Consider the following 22,890-nt stretch of genomic DNA (forward strand, 5'->3'; position numbering starts at 1 on the left):
AATATATCTGTTTAGTCTATTGCTCCACCAATGCTTCTTCAGAACCCAGTGTATTTGGCTCCATATCCACACAGTTGACTAACCTTAACCTCACCCTAAGCACTGAAGTTACCATTTTTAGCGATTTTAACGTCCTTAATGTAGAATGGTTATTGCATTCTGCCAGGACTGACGATACTGGTCTAGAATGCAAGCTTTTTGAAGAATCGTTTAATCTCCCGCAGCTGGTAAAGCAACCAACCAGAGTACCAGACAATTCTAACCATAACGCCTATCTCGTGGATCTATTCCTGACAAATAATACATAACAATACAGGATAGAAGTACTATCACCACATGGATTCTCCGACCACAATCTCATCAGAGTCTCATCAGTCGGTTTCTCCAAACCTCCCCGTTCCGAACCTGTCAGGGTGACCCCAAGGCACTTTGATAGGGCAGACTAGGATTGACTTAGAAATTATCTTGCTGACAATCCATGGCAATCATTCTTCTCTAGTGACATCAATTCTACCCAGTCCCACATTAATTACTTAATACAAGCTGGCATGGAATTGTTCATACCAAGTCAAGAGTCCACTAAACGATCGGACTCCCGAAAATGGTTTGATAGCAATTGTTCCAGAGCAACGGCCCAAAAGTCATTAGCATATAACTCTTACTTAAAATTAAAAACGTCAGTATCGTTCAGGTAATTTAAAATTGTTAGAAACCATTCAAAAGCAGTAATAAATCTCGATAAATCAAATTTTCATCACAACCAAGCATCCAGATAACTAAACAATCCTGCTGACAACAGAATAATCTGGTCAACTGTCAATTCTTTCAATAATAACTTTAACAAGTCATCACCCATTCTCTTACTTAAAACTCCAGATGGTAACATTACAAATGGCCCACGTGGTAAAGCGAGTATTCTTGCCAGTACATTTGTCAGAACTTCCACCTTAGAGGAAGTCAGCCAGAACGTCCCTGTACTAGAACTTCACTTTCCCCAAATTGCTCCACTTAAAATACAGACTGGATACGTAAAATCCATCCTAGACATTTTACCAACCAGCATAGTTCCAGGCCCAGATGGAATTCCTCCAACTGTTTTGAAAAAGTACTCCCCGAACTTGCCTCTGTTCTAGCTAAAATATTCAGACCATGCATACTTACAGCCGCATTCACAAGTAGGGATACACATCCGTTCATATCATCTACTGTAGACTCTACTGTTGGTGAGATGTGGAATCGTTTCACTTACTGCATGGTGCATTGATCATCAATGATCCAATAAGTGAAAAAATTAGTTCCATAGTACACAAAAAGAGTAGATGTGTATCGTTTCTCCTGAATGCGACTGTACTTCTTCATTCCCTAATTCTTGGAAAGAAGCCAATATCCACCCAATTCCGAAGAAAGGAAGTTCCTCTGACCCCTCTGATTACAGATCAATAGCTATCACGTCTTCTCTTGGTAAAGTATTTGAGACTGTAATTAATAAGCACATAGTTAAACATCTTCATTTCAAAACTTAATTAGTGATTGCATTGCGCAGTTGACCCTTGTGCGGTGTGGTGCGGTGAGGATCTGTCCGTTCTCCCCTTTGGGGCTAAGATGTGAATGAATGTGTTTAAATGGATGAGTAAATGGAGAGTGTGTCGTCCTGTCTCGGCTACCTCCCTTTCCTTGGGGGAAGCAGCCTAGGTATATAGATAGATAGTTTTCCCCAGGAAAGATCCACCATTGATGTCCACAATCTCCTGACTCATACCATCCATCAATCAACTGACCAACATGGAGAAACTCATGCAGTAGCCCTTGATATTTCTAATGCTTTTGACAGAGTTTGGCACCATTCCCCGCCATCCAAACTCCCTTGCTATAGACTAACGTCTTTTGTTCCTCTGATTTCCTCATATATCAGTGACAGAAAAATGAGAGTAAGAGTAAAAGTAAATGATGTATATTCCAATTTCCACTCAGTTAATGCCGGCATACCACAAAGATCTGTTCTGGCTCCAATCCTACTTCAGATTCATGTTAATGATCTCTTATCTCTCACCCATAGTCCCATTCAGTCATATGCAGATGACTCAACACTTGACAGTTCATTCACACTTAAACACACAGTCAGTATTTAATATCTCTTACTCACATCTCAGTACATCCATCTCTATAAATCAAGACATATCTAAGATCACTCTAAGGAGACAAAACAACCTTGTTTCACTTAATGGTAGTCAAACCATATATAAACAGGTTACTAATGGACAGATATTGCCAGATTCCTACTTTACTTTCAATGCTACTAATACTGCTATCTCTAAAAGTATGAAATTTTCGGTGTTTCACTTAACAATGCCCTCAGGTGGACCTCTCATGTCAGATCACTTGCTAAAATCGCCTAAAAGAAACTTGGATTATTGTACAGTATAGAGTCTGTAACTTCTTCACTGACGAGCAGTTAGCTAAAATTTATAAGAGTCATGTGTGTACTCAACTGGAATATTGCTCACTTTAATGGAATGAATGTGGAAAGGTCGCACTAAAACTAAATTCAGAACAAGAATTATTATTAACCCTGCTATTACAAATAAACTACATACACTACAAATAAGGTATGTTGCCTCCCTTGCATTATTTTACAGATACTTTTATGGCAAATGCTCAGACGAAGTTGCATCCATTGTGCCACCTCTCCATGCCTTCCCGTGTGCTACATAGGTGTCTGGCAGTGCTCATGACTGGACTGTCACACTGCTATATTGTAGAACTTCCTTCTATCAGAATATTATTCCTCTATTCCCCGAACTGCATTTCTTTGGCTCTCGCTTCCCCAGAGTAGTTTCCCCCAAAATTTCAACCTACTGCTGTTCAAGTCCAACTGTTACAGATTTTTTAATGAATGGAGGAAACCAGTTATAGGGTGTGTGGATTATTTTTTTTTTAATTTTAATTTGTTTCTCCTTCCTCTGTTCTGTTATTTATAAAAATCTCTCTCTCTCTCTCTCTCTCTCTCTCTCTCTCTCCCCACATATATATATATATATATATATATATATATATATATATATATATATATATATATATATATATATATATGCTTATCCTCTATTATCCTTAATTTCTCAGTAAAAGTACGGTTTGTGGATGAAAACCTATAAAGCAGGGATGATACGAAGGGGAATTGATTGAGATAATGAGAAGTCAGAGGGAAGGGGAGGAAGAGAAAGAGACTGAGAGACAGAGGGAGAGATTAAAAGAAACGAATCAGGGTTGAATTTGCACTCAGGGGATGGAAGAGGGAGATATGCGGGACAAGTGTAATGAGGTAAACAAAACTGATAACCGAATTAGCAATGGGTGACGAAGCATCACGTCTCCCACTCACGCTGTGTGGTCGCACTTGGCATCTTAATTGTATCCATGCATAAGTTTTCCAGGTTTTTCTGTGTATCAGTTTGTAACAAATGCATGCGATATAATTTTTTACTTATTTAATATAGTGACGTTCTTATTAATTTTATTTTTGCTACCGGATGACGATTTCATTCAGATATGGGTTGGGATGTAACTAGTGAAGTTTTAATTATCCCTTTACTAACCCATTTTGAACGAGTACCTTTAACTTAAGCACTGATCCTGTGGCCCTAATTCTTCAAAACATGAATCAGGTAGATTGCAACCTGAAATTACCCTTCTCATGCTGTTCACTACCTTTCTATCGGAGAACAGGATTAAAGCTGGGAACGTTTGTTATATTGAGCAACAGGTCCGCCAACTTATATCGGTGCAATCACGTAGAGACGTGCCTCTGTAATGTATATGCCTTATTGTAAAGCTAAATGTATGATGATGTAGTAGGAATGCACTGTATAACCGTTAGGAAATCTCTAGTGGCTAAGTCAGAGCTGTTGTAGGTTCAGCATTTTCCTTTGTTCTCCCTTATACCAGCAGCAGCTCAGGCTCAAAGCTTATCAGGCCTGTACTACTAGACTCGGTAAATTAATTAACGCCACCCTGCGTTTGCCTTGCCACCTAAACCAGAATCCATCTGCAACACCTGTAGCCACCTGTATCGTATCATTACCATCACAAACCAGTAATGTTCAGCTAATAGAAAGCTATATCATAGTGAAAGGGTAAATTTCTGTTGAGAAAAGTGAAGGAGTCACTATCAATCGATCAATAGCCAGATATTTCTATCCTGGAGAGAAAGGTGTTTCTACGTTGGCCTGTCCTCCATCACAAGGTTGTCATGCGTGCATTCACAAAATACAATACACAGAAACTACGATATCCCGTCAAACTTCAACATCCATCATTCGCCATCCAGTCCTACATTAACCAGCCAGCAAAGCAGGGGCCAGGGGCAACGCTATATCGGTTTAAACAGATGCATTTACATATATATATATATATATATATATATATATATATATATATATATATATATATATATACAGCTCTCTCTCTCTCTCTCTCTCTCTCTCTCTCTCTCTCTCTATATATATATATATATCTATATATACATCTATATATCGCTCTATATATATATATATATATATTTATATATATATATATATATATATATATATATATATATATATATATATATATATATATATATATATATATATATATATATATATATATATATATATGTGCACACACACACACACCTATGCATACCAGTATATATATTTTCTTAATTGTTTATTCCTTTATTTATCTACACCTCACATACACAGGTGGCAAACCAGATATCTTGAAAAGTGTGTATGGATAAGATCCTACTCTGATATCCACCCGGTGTCACGAGGAAGTGCCGTATCTGCTGGCATGCAAATGGGTGGTCACTGTATGCAAGGGACAGTAATAGAACGTGGTGTGTGTGTGTGTGTGTGTGTGTGTGTGTGTGTGTGTGTGTGTGTGTGTGTGTGTGTGTGTGTGTGTGTGTGTGTGTGTGTGTGTGTGTGTGTGTGTGTGTGTGTTTCTGCGAGGAAGAAGGAACCAAAGGCCAGGAGCACACAATTATTGTTCTTTCCAAGAGAAAAACAAAATACAAGAGAGAAACAAATTCAAGATCCGATCATTTCGAGATGCCTGGACACACTGCTTTTGAAAGACTGGAGATCATACGAAGCAGGGAATACAGACAGAGGGAGACAGTTCCAGAGTTAACCCGTTGCATAAATGAAGGACTGGGAGTAACAGTTAACTCTTGCACTAGAGAGTTGGACAGAAAAGGGATGAGAGTCTGCTGCTAGACGGGTGCTACGTACCCGTCGAAGAGGTGGAGGAATGCATGTAGACAGTTCAGAGGAGCAGTGATCACTGAAGTAGCGATAGAAAAGAGATGAAGATGCAACAGTGCGACGAAGAGACAGAGGTTGAAGGACGTCAGTAAGAGAAGGAGAGTTAATGAGACGAAAAGCCTTTGACTCCACCCTATTGAGAAGAGCTGTATGTGGGGAGCCTCCCCACACATGAGCGTTGTACTCTAAACGGGAGCGGATTAAACCCCTGTATAGAGTCAACAATTGTGCAGGGGTAAAGATGGAACGGAGTCGGCTTAGCACATCTAATCTCTTGGAAGCAGATTTTACAAGAGATGTAATATGATCTTTTCAAGACAAGTCCCGAGTAAATGAAACACAGAGCATGTTCAAGGATGATGCAGGATTAAGCTAAATATTATTAAATATTAGTGGGTATACCTGTGGAAGATTCTGTTGGGTTGATAGGTGTAAAAACTGAGTCTTTGATGCATTAAAAACAACCAGATTATTATTACCTCAGTCAGTGATACGAGCCAAGTCAGACATTAGGTGTACCATAGCCTCATTCCTTGTTTGTTGAAGTAACTGCTGAGATGGACGTTGCGGGAACCGAATGGAGAGGTGAAGGGTGGAGTCATCAGCGTATGGGTGGATAGAATTAGATGTACAGCTTAGAAGGTCAGTGATGAATAAAAGGAAGAGAGTTGGTGACAGGACAGAGCCTTGAGGAACACCAATATTGATAGATCTACGAGACCAACGATGGCCGTCTACAACAGAGGCTATAGAACGACCAGAAAGGAAGCTAGTGATGAAGGCACAGACAGAAGGATAGAAACCGTAAGAGGGCAGTTTCGAAATTAAAGATTTATGCCAGACTCGATCGAAAGCCTTTGAGATGTCAGGTGCAATGGCAATTTCGCCAAAGTCCCAAAAAGAGGATGACCAGGAGTCTGAAAGGTAGGCGAGAAGATCGCCAGTGGAGCGTCCATGACGGAACCCAAACTGACGATCAGAAAGAAGGTTGTGATAGGAAAGATGCTTTAAAATTTTTCTATTAAGAACTGACTCGAAAACTTTTGAGATACAGGATGTTAAAGCAATTGGAGGATAGAGGCTTGGGAATGGCCACCCATCTTTGGGACTGGCTGAATGAGAGCAAACTTCCAGCAAGAAGGAAAGATACAAGTTGATAGAAAAAGGCAAAAGAGTTTGCCTAGGCAGGGTGTAAGCACAGAAGCACAGTTATTGAGAACAACAGGAGGGACTCCATCAGGCCCATATGCCTTATTAGTATTGAGGCCTGTGATGGCAAAAAATACATCAGCTGAAGAAATTTTAATGTCAGCCATGAGGAAGTCAGAGGGGGGAAATGATGGAGGAACAGCACCGGAGTAGTCTAAGGTGAAATTGGAGGAGAAAGTCTGAGCGAAGAGATCTGCTTTATCAGTAGAAGAAATAGCTACAGAGCCATCAGAGTAGAAAAGAGGAGGGAAGGATGATGAGGTAAAGTTGTTAGAAAGGTTTTTGGGAAGGTGCCAGAAGCAGCGGGAAGAATTCGAGTTGGAGAGTTGAGAGCAATTACAGTAGTATGGATGAAATTATTTTTAAAAGAGCGAAGAACAGACTTCGCACGATTCCGGGCAGAAATGTATAAAATATGTGGTTCAGGGGTGGGTTGGCTTCTTTACCTTTTATAGGCCCTCTCCTTGTTGCGGACAGCATTAGAACAAGTGTGATTAAACCAAGGCTTTCTTGCATTAGTCAGAGGATATGAGAAAGGAATGTATGCTTCCATGCCCCAAAGAATAACCTCCGTAATGCGCAAGGCACACTCAGATGGCTCCCGGCCATGTGTGTGTGTGTGTGTGTGTGTGTGTGTGTGTGTGTGTGTGTGTGTGTGTGTGTGTGTGTGTGTGTGTGTGTGTGTGTGCATCTGTGTGTGTGTGTGTGTGCGTGTGCGTGTGCGTGTGCGTGTGTGTGTGTGTGTGTGTGTGTGTGTGTGTGTGTGTGTGTGTGTGTGTGTGTGTGTGTGTGTGTGTGTGTGTGCGCGCGCGCGTGCGTATCAGTGCGTTCGCGGGCCTATGGCGTCTCACTCAGATGGGCTGTGCATAGAGGGCTGAAAAAAAATAACACAGACTGCAAAGAGTATAGACGAAAATTGTTGGTGGAGTTATTTGGGACGCGCTGGACAGAGGAATTCAACTACCTACATACATAGCGACAGGAGCAGGGCTATAGGTTTGGGCATGTGATCTCACACGTGTATTTCAGAGGAATTTAGTTTGCCTCTGTCTGCCTGTCTGTCCGTCTGTGTGTCTGTATCGGGGTGTCTGTGTCTGTCTCTGTCTGTCTGTCTGTCTGTGTCTGTCTGTCCGATGTCTGTCAATCTGTCTGTCTGTCTTTTTCTGTCCTGCTTGTCTTTCTGCCCGTCTGTCTGCCTGCATGCTTATCTGTCCCTCTGTTTCTTTGTCAATCTGTCTGCCTGTCTGTACGCCTGCATGCCCGTATTTCTCTCTGCCTGTATATAGATACATAGATAGATACCGAGTCGCTTAGGCTGTATGGTAGAGACTGTATGTAGGATGAGAAGTGCTTGTAAGTGTAATTGTTGTGTTGGAGTTGCTTTGGATGTGTGTGTAGTCTGTGAACCAAGTGTAATCGGCCGGCGCAAGCCGACTGGGTGGAAACATACTTTACAGTATGCGACACTGGTTCAACCACAGCACCCCTTGTGTCCGCCAATGCAGTAAGTGGCATGAAGAACGCTCCCAAAGTTTATTACCCTGGCGGGGTACGAACCCTCGTTCCTCAGTGTACGAAAACGCACACTTTACCACTGTACCACAGAGGTAATATATATATATGGTTTAAGTACAGTTTGACAGTGCTCTCCAACAACAACAACAACAACGTCAAGCCCGGCGGCTGGCGACTTAGGCGAAAATCTCCAGTCAGGAGATGGAAACCTCCTCCAGTACTTCTCCTCCATTTGGTTTTGCTATCTCTCGTTCAGTCTCCCCTCCCCCTTCAGTACAAACATCCTAGATCCTCCACTAAGTATAATAATCTGACTTATATCATTCTTTGCCACAATACAAAGCAATTTATTTTTTTTTTTCTTTCAACTCTGAGAGTGCACCTTAACCTCTACGCTACCACGATTTCCTCTTTCCCATTTCAAAGCTCAGTATGGGTGGCCAAGGCAAGACTTGCCTCCAGAAAAATGATGATGACGATGAGGGGAATGAGATTCAAAATAATGGCGTCGCTTCAGAAAATTGTTTTAGGGCTATCATTGGTACTGATATTGATTTTTTAGAGCTAACTATGGTGGTGTTTGTGTTTGCTTTGACCCTATACGTTTCACAGGGTCTCCTGATGGAGAAGGATTACACAGTTTTCTTGTGCTTCTTATGCCGTTTTTGTTGCTCCCAACTTAAATAATTCTGCCTAGGAGAGATCCCACTTAATGAAGGAATTAGAAACAAACTTCATTAAGTTGTCCAGTACAGGGGATCATTCCTAAGGTGAATAAGATGTTCTGAAAGCAAGAAAAGTAAAACAAAGTCATCGTGCTGAAGGGGCATTAACAAACAAAAAAACAATGGTGACTTATGTGATCCGAGAAGAAAGGATCATGAAGGAATCCCAACGGACGATGCATCACAGCCGCCGACACGACAGATCCTTGAGACTTATAGACGTTCCCGCAAAGACTGAGGGTTAGAACTTTTACCGCGGCCGGTTGTAATCGCCTTACGGTCGGGTCGGGTCCTCCAAGTTTCGGATATTTTGGTTTTAACGAGTACGTCAATGAGTCACATTAATCATTTTTTTGGGGGGAGGGGCTCTACCTTGCAAATTCCATATCACTAGACTAATTTTCCATCTCGTGGCCAAACTCTGCCTTACCTGGTCAAATTCCAAATCAGTGGAGAACTTCTACTTACCTAGTTAAATTCCATGTCACTGGATAAATTCTGCATCACTGGACAAAATTGCTTCACCTTGCCATTTTTAAGCAGACTTTACCTGACCAAGTCTTCCTCATTTAGCCAAATTTTTCATCACCTGGCCAAATTTCTTATCACCTGACAACATTCTCCATCACCTGGTCAGATTATATCTCTCCCAGGCAAACCCTGTATCACTTGGCCATATTCTGCATCTCTGACTACATTCTGCCCCACCCCCCTCTGCCGCCAAACTTTGCACCCCCTGGCCAAATTTTCCACCTCCTCGTCGAATTCTGCATCCCTGGCCAAATTCTGTATCCCCTAGCCAAACTTTGTAACAACTGACCAAATAAATTCTATACACTTGATCAAAGAATCTGTATATTTCTAGAGACATTTTGACAAGTATGGGAGGGAGGTGAAGGAAAACATAGGTGAAACAGAGGTGAGCTTTGTTCCCGACTAATTTTGCCTCTGGTCATAGGCGAACTAGTCGGGTGTAAAGCTCATCTCTGTTTCACCCGTTTTCTTCCACCTTCCCAATTTCTGTGTACTTGGCCAAATCAATATTACATCGCCTGGACATGTGACTCACCTGTGGGATACACCAAGACTGTGGCGTGTCCGAAGGTAGGTAAGGTTGGGGGTATGATATCCTTGTGCTCTTCCATGTCACAGGGTTCCAGGCGGGGGACGTCATACAGAGAACCAATCCAGCCGTGCCTTCTCGCTGCACCCCCTCCCCGTCACTCGATATCGTCTTTTTCGCGACGGAAGATCGATGTGTCGGATAGTCATGGCGGGAGGGCTGGGTTTTCGTGTTAGGTGTGGAGTAAGGGACATCACTGGTCACCTGCTCAGCCTGACTGGGGCCTCCGTCCTGTTGCGTGGGAGAAGAAAAGATAATGAATGATGCACGGCGACAACTGAGTAAAATAAGTGGTAAATATGTAATACAGAAAAGTTTTTAATTCTCTTCTCGGTACCTTCGTCCTTATGACTGGAAAGTAATTGATTTATGGTGATAAGGTTGTGTGAAAGGGGTGAGAAGCAAATACAGAAAAGACATTAAGTATGATAATTCTCTAACATTTAGGATTACACAATGCCCATTTTCAGAAGGACTCAGAGAGATTGGCTTTATGCAGTGAGAAACGTTGGAGGGCGGTCATGGAGGAAGTGTTGCGTGTAGGTCGCTAGTCACAGGCCGTAGCCGATCGGGAGCTCGAACCTGATACATAGAAGAAAAAGTGCAACACTCTGTCCACCTATACTTGGTCTAAAACTTTCTCTCAGTCATGAAAGCTGAATTGTAACACTAGAACATGTTTCCTTTTTTTAGCCTAACTGAAGATGAACTGAGGGAAAAAAAAAATTACATACACCAGATTAAAGGTGTCCTCTATTCATAAAAATAATCTGTAACAGTTGAACTTGAACTGCTGTAGCTTGAAGTTTGGGGGGAAACTAATCTGGGGAAGAGAGTTCCAAAGAGAAGCAATTCGTGGAGTAAAGAAATTCTAATAGGCAGAAGTTCTACAGTATGGCAGTATGATAGTCAAGTCTTGGAGGCTACCAGATGCACGTGTACTTGGAGCACTGGGGAAGGTGTGGAGAGGTGGCACAATGGATGCAACTTAGTCTGAGCATTTGCCATAGAAGTACCTGTAAAATAATGCAAGAGAGGCAACATTCCTTCGTGCCTGTAGGGGAGGTAGTTCGTTTGAAATTGCAGAGTTATTAATTATTCTTAGAGTCCTGTTCTTAATTTTGTTCATTTTTTTTCGTGCAACCTCTCCACATCCACTCCATAAGAGTGGTCTGTATTCGAGCTAAGAACGCATATGATTACTGTAGAAGTTCCAAACTCCCAGGGGAGTCTGAATAACTGCTCGTTAGTGAAGAAACTATGGATTCTGTACACTAATCCAAGTTTCTTTGACGCTGTTTTAGCAAGTGATCTAACGGGAGAAGTCCAACTGAAGGTATTGTTAAGGTTAACATTGAGAATTCTGGGTACTTATGGAAGTGGCAGTATACTGTATTGGTTGCTTTGAAAGTAATATAGGAAGCAGACAATATATGTCAACTAGTAAAGTGGATATATTTGGTATCTTTGCAGTATGTGAGACATTATTACTCTGTCCTCATTCAGTGATCTTAGGTAAGTATTGCTTTATGGAGATTGCTGTGCTGAGTTGGAAGTAAGAGATATCGAACTTTGTGGGTGATTAAGTGTAAAGGAACTGTGAAACGATGAGTCATCTGCATACGAGTGAATGGGATTAAGGGTGACAAACAACAGATCATCAATATGAATGAAGAACATGGTTGGAGCTAGGGCAGATCTATTTGGCACACCGGCATTAAATGAGTGGTAATTGGAATAGACATCATCTACCTTTACTTTTATCTTCTGTAGCTGAGATAAAGAGAAATCAATGGGACAAAACATGATAGGCCGTAGCAAGGGAGTTTGGATAACAGGGAATGATGCTACACTGTCAGAAACTTCAGAAATGGCTTGAACATGATGTAGAGCTGTAGTATTGTTATGTTCTTTCGCTGAGGTGGGGAATAAAATGCTGCAAAAGCACAATAATCACCAGCGAGTTAATGTGGACAAGGACGAGCTGTAGCTTTATACCTGTCGAGTGCATGGGTTGACGCTTTCAGTATGATAACTCCTTTCTTATATTATCTTTTCATCGGCAAACGACACTGTCCAGACGAGGCTAAAAGTACGCTGTTTGTAACCCTTTCACGACTAGTGCCTTTCCTAAGCTGAACTGATTAGTATTATGGCAGCACAGGTAAAAAGACGCTTGTATACCGAGAGGGTTAAGGTAACTATTAGCATTTGGAAAGGTCCAGTCTTCACAAAGATCCTCAACATCGGAACTATTTCATATTCTCAGTTGTGCTGTAGACTGAACATGGGAAGGCATGAGACTGAGATTAATGTTTTCCAATTAGCCAAAGCATTTTATATCATAACGCTAACATTCTTATTGAGTTGTCAAGCAAATCCCTTTTTCTGATATTCTCCCTAGTGCTTATCCTCTTCACAACGAATGACGATTTTTCGCTAAATTTGTGCTTGCTCCTGACGACTTCTTACAACTTAGGAGAGACTTCTCTAACTGAAGGGATTGGATATAGCTTTAACTAACTCCCTAACTACCTGTGTGCTTTAGGTTTAATATGGCAACAGCAACACCAAAACAAAAAGGTGTCACGTATCAAAGAGAATAAACTTCAATGCCCATTCGAAAACTTCGAGAGATAGGTTTCTTTACTATAAGCCCTTCCATCCTGTCACACGTTTTGTCTTTTGTCTCAATATGCACACTTTCACAACTTTAATACTTTTTCATATGAATCTCCATATTCCCAAACACTAATGTACACACACACACACACACACACACACACACACACACACACACACACACACACACACAGAAGTAGATCTATATCATAATGATCCGTTTTCTGTATGTTTGTTGGTTTGTCCATTTGCAATAGCAACAGCAAAAACGGTGCACTGTAGGGCACTTTGTGTCAGAGCAAGCTACGGCTAAAATGCTCTAACTTGAAGAATAAAACAATTTCCAGTCCAATCCGGCCACCGGTTAAAGAGTTATGACTCATTTCTGGCCTTTTGACATCGAGAGGAAAGGCCGCCGAAGACGTCCTGTAAGCGATTATATTTATATATATATATATATATATATATATTTATATATATATATATATATATATATATATATATATATATATATATATATATATATATATATATATATATATATATATATATATATATATATATATATATATATATATATATATATATATATATATATGTTATATATATATATATATATATATATATATATATATATATATATATATATATATATATATATATATATATATATATATATATATATATATATATATATATATATATATATATATATATATATATATATATATATATATATATATATATATATATATATATATATATATATATATATATATATATATATATATGTAATATATATGTAATATATATATATATATATATATATATATATATATATATATGTAATATATATATATATATATATATGTAATATATATATATATATATATATATATATATATATATATATATATATATATATATATATATATATATGTAATATATATATATATATATATATATATATATATATATATATATATATATATATATATATAATATATATATATATATATATATATATATATATATATATAATATATATATATATATATATATATATGTAATATACATATATATATATATATATATATATATATATATATATATATATATATATATATATATATATATATGTACCCCCTCCACAATATGTCTACCCCGATGTATATATGTCCCCCCCCAATGCATACATGCCCCCACTAAATTTGCTAGGTCAGCATGCTTTCCCACGCCTGAAGACGGCGTTATTGCATCAGTTGATATCAGGCAGCCGAGAAGGGTAGACTATTTTACTGTGAGCTTGTAATAAACTCCTTATCTAGCTTTTTGTACACGTAGTTTCTATCACCAAAGTATTGCAAGTTACATTTGGTGGCAGCGGTGTTTCGAACCATCACATTCTGACCGCCTCCTTGGATTTTTAGTGATACAACAAGATACACGACGACTCGCATCTGCCAGCCTCGCCCCTCCTCCGTGCCTCTATACCTTGGCTGTGCTTTTCGAGTGTACCATTTTTCTCACCAGTCCTCACCTCTCCAACAACCGCACCCATACGCCTTGTTCCTGACCGCACGTGTCGCCGTCCCCGACCTACGCACCTGTTGCACCTGTTCCCAGCACCTGTTCCGGACTCATCATAGCTCCTGCCCCCACGGTGCCACTTATCACTGTCTGCCCACTGCCTGCCCACCACCATTCTCTGCATTTGCAACTCACCAGCTCTACACCTGCCTTGCGCCGCCATCTGCCCTCACCACCCACCACCGACTTCCGCCGTCGCCCGCATCTGGTCTGCATTACGGAGCCCCCTAAGACCGCCACTCCCTGCCGGTGATTCATCGCGGCGTCTCTTCTCCTCTCCGCCCAGCTGTCTCTCCACCCCCGCCCCGCCCCGCCCCGCCCCGCCCCGCCCCGTCGCCCCGCCCCGCCCCGCCCCAGCCCAGCTATGCCCAGCCACCCTGCACGTCATACATCTCGACACTCCCGTTTCTACTGTGTAACTATAGTATATCTTTCCTTTCTCTAGAGATTATCCTCGATTTTCTCTACAGATTGGTTATTGTAAATATTCCATCTCATTTCCATTACCCCGTTTTCATCTTCACCTACGTTATTTATACTCCATCTCATCCTTCGCATTTTATTTAAACCATCCATGCCCGCACCTTCATTCATTTTCACACCTAGTGTATTCCATTCTCTCATTGTTATTTATACATTTCCACCTACGTATCCATCTTCATCCTTTCATCTTCCATTGCCGCATTAAATGTCATACTTTCCACGTCAACCGCATACCACCAGCCCTCTCGACCCGGAAACATCACCTGCTCGTACCCCGTCTGCCGACTCTAACACAATCACTCATTTACGAAATGGCAATGAGTACCACCACCCTGTACCTGAGACTCCCGTTTCACTTCCCGCAGAATCACTTACTACCCGTCCTACCCTTGTAAATCCAGATACCTCCTCCTCTACTCCTGCCTCTACACTCCCTTCTTCTTCCTCTACTCCTTCCCCTGTCGTTCCCTCTCCTGCCTCCCTTCATACCCCGTCTTGCTCGCCCTTAACTGCCACTACCTTCTCTCTCTCCCACACCTCTCCTGCCGCCACTTCTACATTTCCAGCCATGGCCAACCCTCCACAGTCTATCTATCTCGATGATGAAAATCGTCCCAAATTTACCGGCCAGGACCCAACTTGGTCTGTCTATGATTTCCTCAGAGAAGTCGAAACAGAAATAAACAATAGACAAATTACCGAGGAATCGCTCAAAGTAGCTTACCTCCTCGGTCGCTTGCACCAAGGTAAATCGGACATCGGATCCGCGATCCGTGCAGGGCATTTCGATAGCATTCGTACCTTTGCTGATTTTCGTACGGAACTCATCAGCCTTTGTTGCCAGCATTCAAATACCACGTCTCTCATGGGATTCATTAATCTCCTAAACCAACTAGATGAGGACTTGCGCGTCCCAGCACAATATGCCAAGCTCCGCAAAGCTGCCGCCGCCATGAAAGCAACTAGTAGCGAGATGCTCCAATTACTGGTAGGCACGAAATGGTTAGAAGACAAGAATGGCGTTCCAATGCTTTCACTCACCAACTTTGCTGACTTAATTGGTTACCCCAGATTCCTTCACTGGCTTACTCCTAAACAGCGAGAGCTAGCCTTGGAAATCGGTTTCAATCCAGGAGATAAAATTATTCAGGTCACTAAAGCCATTCATGAAAGAACGGGTTCAAACTACACGCGTCAGGGCACCACCCAACCCTTGAGCTCCTCAGTCTGTCACACCTCCACTACCCCAAACCAATCTCGCTCCCGTCCCACCACACGCGGCAGACCTGCCACACATTGCTCTCCTACCGCAGGCCGTGATCAATCTAGCGCCCGACGGAACAGACAATCTTCGATTCTTTGCTGGTACTGTGGTCATCCTGGACATCGAGCATCCAGTTGCGACCGTACATACAGACGTCCTCACTCCCAAACCAGACAGCGTACGCCTTCCCGCTCACGTCATCCACACTGCAAATACCACAAATCAAGCACGACTCACACCACTGAGGAATGTCGTTACCTCAACCGCCCACAGTCGGGGGAAGCGCCGCGCCCGTATCGGACCAATATCACGTAGAACCAGAAACCCAACTCCCCATCCGCCATGTAGGTCCCATAACATCCTCGGGTTTAGTCATTCTCGGAAGCAGTCATGACATACCAACGTCATTCTTCTTGGACACAGGATCTATAGTGAATCTCATCTCCGAAAATTCCTTACAAATTATTCATCGCCATCAAAGCCACGACAGTTTCCTAGAACCACCAGACATTCGCCTATGTGGTGTTAACGGCTCAGAGTTTAAGGTTAAGGGAAGAGTCACCCTTGAAGTCAAACTTCACAGAGATTTGCCCCTTATCCTCATTGAATTTCATGTCACTAATGACTTGCAGTATCCCGCAGATGCCCTTATTGGTTTCTCCACCATGGCACAACATTCCATTGCATTATTACCTGCTTGTGGTAGTATAGACATTTCTGGATTCCCGGTTTACACTATGGAATGTCCCCGTCCTGTTCTTACGATCAAATCAGTCCTTCAATTACCTCTGTCCCTATCACTACCAAAGAATCCAACCCAGCCCAAACCACCACTATCATCATCTGAGAATACAGAGATCATTCCTTTACTGACTGCGAGCAAGGACATAAATTCCTCAATGTCCCCTGATACATCATCTCAGCCCTCGAACATAGCTCTTACATCCTCTCCCGACAACACTATCGCCGACTCTGACATGTCTCAGTTACCTACCTCACACAGTCTGAATGATCTTCTCCAACACGCAGAGACGAAACGTGCAGTAACGAATACGTGCACAATTTTGTTACCGCATGAGTTCACCAAAGTCTCTGTTTGTGTTGCCAGTGTGAAAGAAGGCGTGGATGTACTAACCCTACCTGAGACGTGTTGTGTGAATGGCTTGACTTATGAGTCAGCGTGGTGTACAGTCTTAGAGGACAGTTTATGCTACCTGTACTTGCTCAATGTCACAAATGCTCCACTAAAACTTAAAAGTGGTGTAAAGATTGGAGACTTCCTAGTATACCCAGCAGCCGTAAAGGTGTGCCAGGATTCCTCAATTCCTACTATTCAGACTGATGATACGCCAATCGGTGTATGTACTATTAACTCTACGGGATCTGCGCCGACATATTCACCCGATATGCTCTCACATCTCACTTGCACAGATTTCCCAGAAAATACTCCTCAACTCCTCGACCTTCTGACCTCGTACAGAAACGTGGTTGCCTTACCCGGTGAACCGATGGATAGAACAGACCTTGTCAAACATATGATTGAACTACTCCCAGGAACTCAGCTGATTTACATACCAGCATATCGATTTCCTCACAGCCAGAGAAAGCAAACAGATCAAATGGTACAGAACATGTTAGACCAGGACATTATTGAACCCTACGTCAGTCCATGGAATAGCCCACTTTTCTTAGTACCAAAGAAGGACGGCAACTTTAGACCAGTAGTCGACTATCGTAAGGTCAATTCTGTCACCGTTCCAGACCGTTTCCCGCTACCTGTCCTCACTGATTTGCTAGAATCCCTTGGTGACAATAACGTAGTCTTTTCATCTTTAGACCTCCTCAGCGGGTACTGGCAGGTCGAAATGGAAGAGTCCTCTCGCCCAGTCACAGCCTTTAGCACCCCTTCCAGACATTTTCAGTTTAAGAGACTCCCTTTTGGTCTGAGAAATGCTCCTTCCGTGTTCATGCGACTTATCCATTCAGTCTTCAGCGGTATGATGGGACACTCTCTTTTTGCTTACCTATGGTCGTACCATTCTAAAGTGGCGGTTTGGGTGGGGCACGAACCTCTGTACAGTGTTGCCACGTTTTCCATACTCGCAATGCCTCTCTCTCTCTCTCTCTCTCTCTCTCTCTCTCTCTCTCCTGGGGGGATGTGCATCACCCTAGGGAATTTTGTTTCTTTTATGTCTTATAAACTTGTGCTTTCATTTCTTTATTTTGTTTTTTATTATATTATTGTTTTACATATGACGCCAGATGACCTCGGTGTTACGGCGCTTTTTCATTCAATCATTCTCGCCCTCCTTCCTTCCCTCCCTTCATCTTTCCCTCAGCTTGACAATGCACTCACACTGCCCCTGGCCTGCCTTCTCTCTCTCTCTCTCTCTCTCTCTCTCTCCTGGGGGAGAAGTGCGTCAATTTTGTTTCTTTTATGAGCGACTTATAAACTTGTGCTTTCATTTCTTTATTTTGTTTTTATTATACCTAATTATGTTTAAAAATATTATTGTTTTACATATGGCGCCAGATGACCTCGCTGTTGTGGCGCCATGATTTGTTTTCATTCAATCACTCTCTCCCTCCTTCCTTCCCTCTTTTCCTCCATCTCTCACTCAGCTGCACTCAACACTGCCCCTGGTCTGCCTTCCCCCCCCCCCCTCTCTCTCGTCTGTGGTATTTTAGGATACATTTTGGTTATTTTCTTTTACGTTATAATGTACATATTGTAAATTTGACTTTATTTCCACACCACCCAGGAGGTTAAAGTCTTGGTGCGTTTTTTTTAAGAGTTGTCCCCAAACAGGCCTATTCCTCTATCCCTCACAGATGACCAGGTCGGACTGGGTGTGTGTGAGTATTGCCGCTCACGAGGGTTTAGTGTATATATATTTTTTACTAAGAAACTGGCATATATTTGCTTATATTCCTGCACATTATCTTATAATCATAATTGTGACATTATTACCAACCCCAGAAAGACGGTAACAGCCAATAAAAGTGACTACTTTTTTTTAAGCAACACTGTAAAATAATTATGCCACGTTTCTGTATTGCCGTATAAACATTTTACGCATAATCAGTTTACTGTTCTTTCATATATTATAATACACACGTTAACATTATATTCTTATGTGTTTATCTTATTGTGATGCCTATTACATATATCAGAGCCGTTCAAATAGCAGGTATGGAACACGTGGCACCACTGTACAGAGATTCGTGCCCCACCCAAACCGCCACTTAAGATTGGTACCACCATAGATGATATCATTGTTGTGAGTAAATCCATCCCTGATCATTTTACCAAACTCCAGCAAGTCTTTGAACGCCTCCAGCTCGCAGGCCTGAAAATCAATCTCAGTAAATGTGACTTCCTGCGAAAGAAAATCAAATTCCTAGGCCATGTCGTAGATGCACAAGGAATTCATACTAATGAGGATAAAACTAAGGCGATCATTAACTTCCCAGAACCTACCACTACCGACGCTGTACGAAGTTTCCTGGGCCTCAGTGGCTATTATCGTCGCTACATCCGGAATTATGCGCAGATCGCCGCTCCTCTGACCCACTTACTCAAGCAGAATGTGCCCTTTGTTTGGACTAACGACCAGTCACAGGCTTTCCAAAAGCTAAAGACAGCTCTTGTAAATGCCCCTATTCTAGCATTCCCTGATTATACCAAACCCTTCCTTCTCTGCACAGACGCCTCAGGCACTGGACTTGGTGCCGTTTTGATGCAACTCGATGAAGCATCAAGGAAGCGCGTAATAGCGTATGCTAGTCACACCCTTACAACCGCTGAACGTAACTACGGTGTCACAGATCTTGAAGCGCTAGCAGTAATCTGGTCCTTGAAACATTTCAGAGATATAGTCTATGGTTATCCAGTGCATATCCAAACAGACCACCTTCCACTATGTGATTTGTTCAAGAATCACAACCTAACAGGTAGACTAGCTAGATGGTCTATCATCATCCAGGACTTTAATCCCACTTTTCAGTATGTACCAGGCAAGTTGAATGTAGTCGCAGACGCACTCTCACGTCACGTAGCAGCAGCTATAACATCACTGCAGCCTGAAGTAACTGAAAACACTACACTAACGTCAGAAGTTGTTCGAAACTTTCAGCGCCAAGACCCCATGTGGTCCAAAATCATTTATTTCCTAGAATCTGGCGATGCCTCGACCTTACCTACTCTGCCAGTATCACTAGATGAGTTCATGCTAGATGATGATCTCTTGTACAGGAAAACACTGCTAACAGGCAACGATATACCCAATCGCGAAGTACGCCAACTTGTTGTCCCCACTGCCCTGATACCAATGGTTCTTCATATTGTTCATAATACTCCTCAAGCTTCCCATCCAGGTAAAGACCGATGCTTGCGCCAAGCCCGTCTCAAATACTATTGACCAACCATGCGCCGCGATATCAATACCCACTGTGACTCTTGCCTCTCCTGCCACCGCCACAAAGGATCAACCGGCTTACCAGCACCTCTCTTACAATACCCAATCCCATCACGACCATGGGAAACTGTCTCAATCGATCTCTTAAAACTACCTCTCACAGAATCTGGCGCTGAGTACTTGTTCGTAGCGGTCGACCACTTCTCCCGCTACTGTGTCCTCGTACCCCTCTCCGACAAGACCGCGAAGAGCGTTGCACTGCCCTTGTAGATCACGTAATTTGCCCGTTCAGTACCCCTCATACCATTCTTACTGACAACGGTACAGAGTTCAACAATAGCCTTCTCGATGAGATCTGTCGCCACTTTCGGATCAGTAAGTGCAATGTCGTGCCTAACCATCCGGCTTCCAATGGCCTTGTAGAACGCCACAACCGAAAAATCTTAGAGTGCCTCCGACATCTAGGCTCCCATAGTTCGTCCTGGGATGACTGGATTCCCCAAGTGGCATCCTCCATCAATAGTTCCATCAATGCATCCATTGCTGAATCTCCCTTCTTCGTCCTCTTTGGCTTTGACAAGAACCTCCCATACTCTCTCTTATCCTCAAAGCCAGAACCCATCTACAACATGGATGATTATGTTAAACTAAAATTGGCCAACTTCCAGACAATCCACCAGTATGTCCAATCCACTTTGGCTTCCTCTCAGGAGGACATGCTGCAGCGCCAACATAAGTCCGCCTCTCCTATCACTATCAATGTAGGCGATCTTGTCTTTGCTCATTCCCATACGCGTTCCTCTAAGTTGGATGACAAATTTACAGGGCCCCACCGCGTCCTCACTCAACAAGGCAACAAATTTCACCTCCAGGACCTGTCCACTAGGGACATCAGATGGGTCCACGTCGATGACTTAAAACGAGCACCCCGTGGCCTCGTGTTGGAAGAGTCACTTCCACAACCTCCTGCCCCCTCTTCCCCTCCTCCCATCCCTCAGTCTACTTTGTCTCCACCTATCCCTCACTCTTCTTCCTCTCCACCTCCACCTGCTCATTCATCAACCAATCAATATCGGTCCAAACTGCGCTCTGCCCATCAACCTCTTCACGACCTCCCCCATTAACTCTACCCTGATTTTCTAGGTACGATGTTAGCGATCTCCCTGCTGGCAGTGCTGACCCTCCTGGGGTCTGGGTCGGGTCAGGACGATGGTGGAGTACGTCCCAGGGCCTTGGTCGGCTCAGGAGGCGAGGTCTCCTTGCGCTACGATCTTGCACCCCTGGCCGACGTAGCCATTGCCCTACCTGCCTACGCGCACCAGCTCCACGGAATCAGGAACCATCTCACGGCCCTCATGGGGACACACAACCCGAATGAGTATCTCTATAACCTTTTCCTCCCACTCTCCTGGCAATTGCAATACATAAGTCACAGATTCACTGAAACCCAACTCAATGACGTCACGTCCACTCTACACCATTTCACAGATATCTTACAACGCCACCTTTCCGATCTCAATGTTATCTCTCAGTTCTTCTACCTCAAAATGAACATGGATAATCTCCAACTAGCCATTGACTCTCTCTTGTCTCAAGTCTCTACCTTGATTCGTATCCTGGTCGATGCTATCAATGGACGTGTCACTGCCGACTTAGTACCTGTCTCAGCTCTCCGTTCTGTCCTGGAATGGGCTCACTCCACCTTCGGTCTCTCCCCAGTCCTCCCTTACTCCTCCCTTGAATATTAATATCCTGTTCTCGAAGCCACTCTTCTCACTACATACGTCGTCGTCCATATTCCTCTCCGTTCTGCCATAACCTTTAACCTTTTCCACATCATTCCCTTCCCTTTCCGCCTCAACAACTCCTTGTTACAAGTATCTGTTCCTTCAGACTATTTCCTCCTCTCCCATGATCATCTTTCCGTTGCCTTCCTTTCTTCCACAGACCTCCAGCAATGTTCCTCCCTTACTCCGACCTCTCTTCTCTGTGCTGCCCACCTTTTCGCTATCTTCCCTAGCAGTGCCACACCCTGTGAGTCTGCTCTAGTTCGTAACCATTCCATCTACTCGGCCTGTTCTTTTGTCCCAGCTCCTGACCTCCCGGTCCACCATGCTCACCTCAACCATGTCCAGTACTTCTTCTTTGCTGTTCCCATCTCTGTCACAATCATGTGTCCTGGTTCTTCCGTTCGCTCCGTCCCCGCTAGTGGTCTCTACAAAGCACCTGACTATTGTACCGTCAAATCAGAGTCCGTCATCACTTACGCCACTCGCTATCACCAAGCTGTTCGTAAACACTCCTATGACATCTTTCAACCAATCGACATGCCTTCAACCCTACCATCTGCCAATATTACCATCACCTCCCCTCACTTGCGCATGCTCACCTTCCTCAATGACAGTGATTTCATTATGGATCAATTTTCTCTGGCCTTCAGCCGTTCATGGGTTCATCCAACAGTTGTGTTTCCCCCTGTGGTTATCGCTTTCATAGGTTTTCTACTCATCATCTGTGCAGTGCATTGTTGTGTCAGAAAAATGGAACGTCGACTCCAGGAAATCAGAGTCGCTACAGGCATAGTACGCCCTACACACGACGTAGAAACTCCCCATACTTAGTGCCCTCACATTCC

At 42.8% G+C, this 22,890-nt stretch overlaps 1 protein-coding gene across 1 annotated transcript in view; it reads right to left on the minus strand.

Moving 5' to 3' along the window:
* Window positions 1–22,890, minus strand: part of LOC145397800 (uncharacterized) — a 326,950-nt gene that overhangs the window by 190,842 nt on the left and 113,218 nt on the right. The window contains exon 2 of the mRNA XM_080270821.1: window positions 9,825–10,109. Within this exon, the coding sequence (XP_080126947.1) occupies window positions 9,825–9,900 (76 nt within the window). The 5' untranslated portion in view covers window positions 9,901–10,109. The remainder of the gene's footprint in view (window positions 1–9,824; window positions 10,110–22,890) is intronic.

Source organism: Coenobita brevimanus, chromosome 43, assembly GCF_032717465.1.
Source record: "Coenobita brevimanus isolate Jiangsu-jjx chromosome 43, ASM3271746v2, whole genome shotgun sequence".
In the NCBI taxonomy this organism is placed as follows: domain Eukaryota; kingdom Metazoa; phylum Arthropoda; class Malacostraca; order Decapoda; family Coenobitidae; genus Coenobita; species Coenobita brevimanus.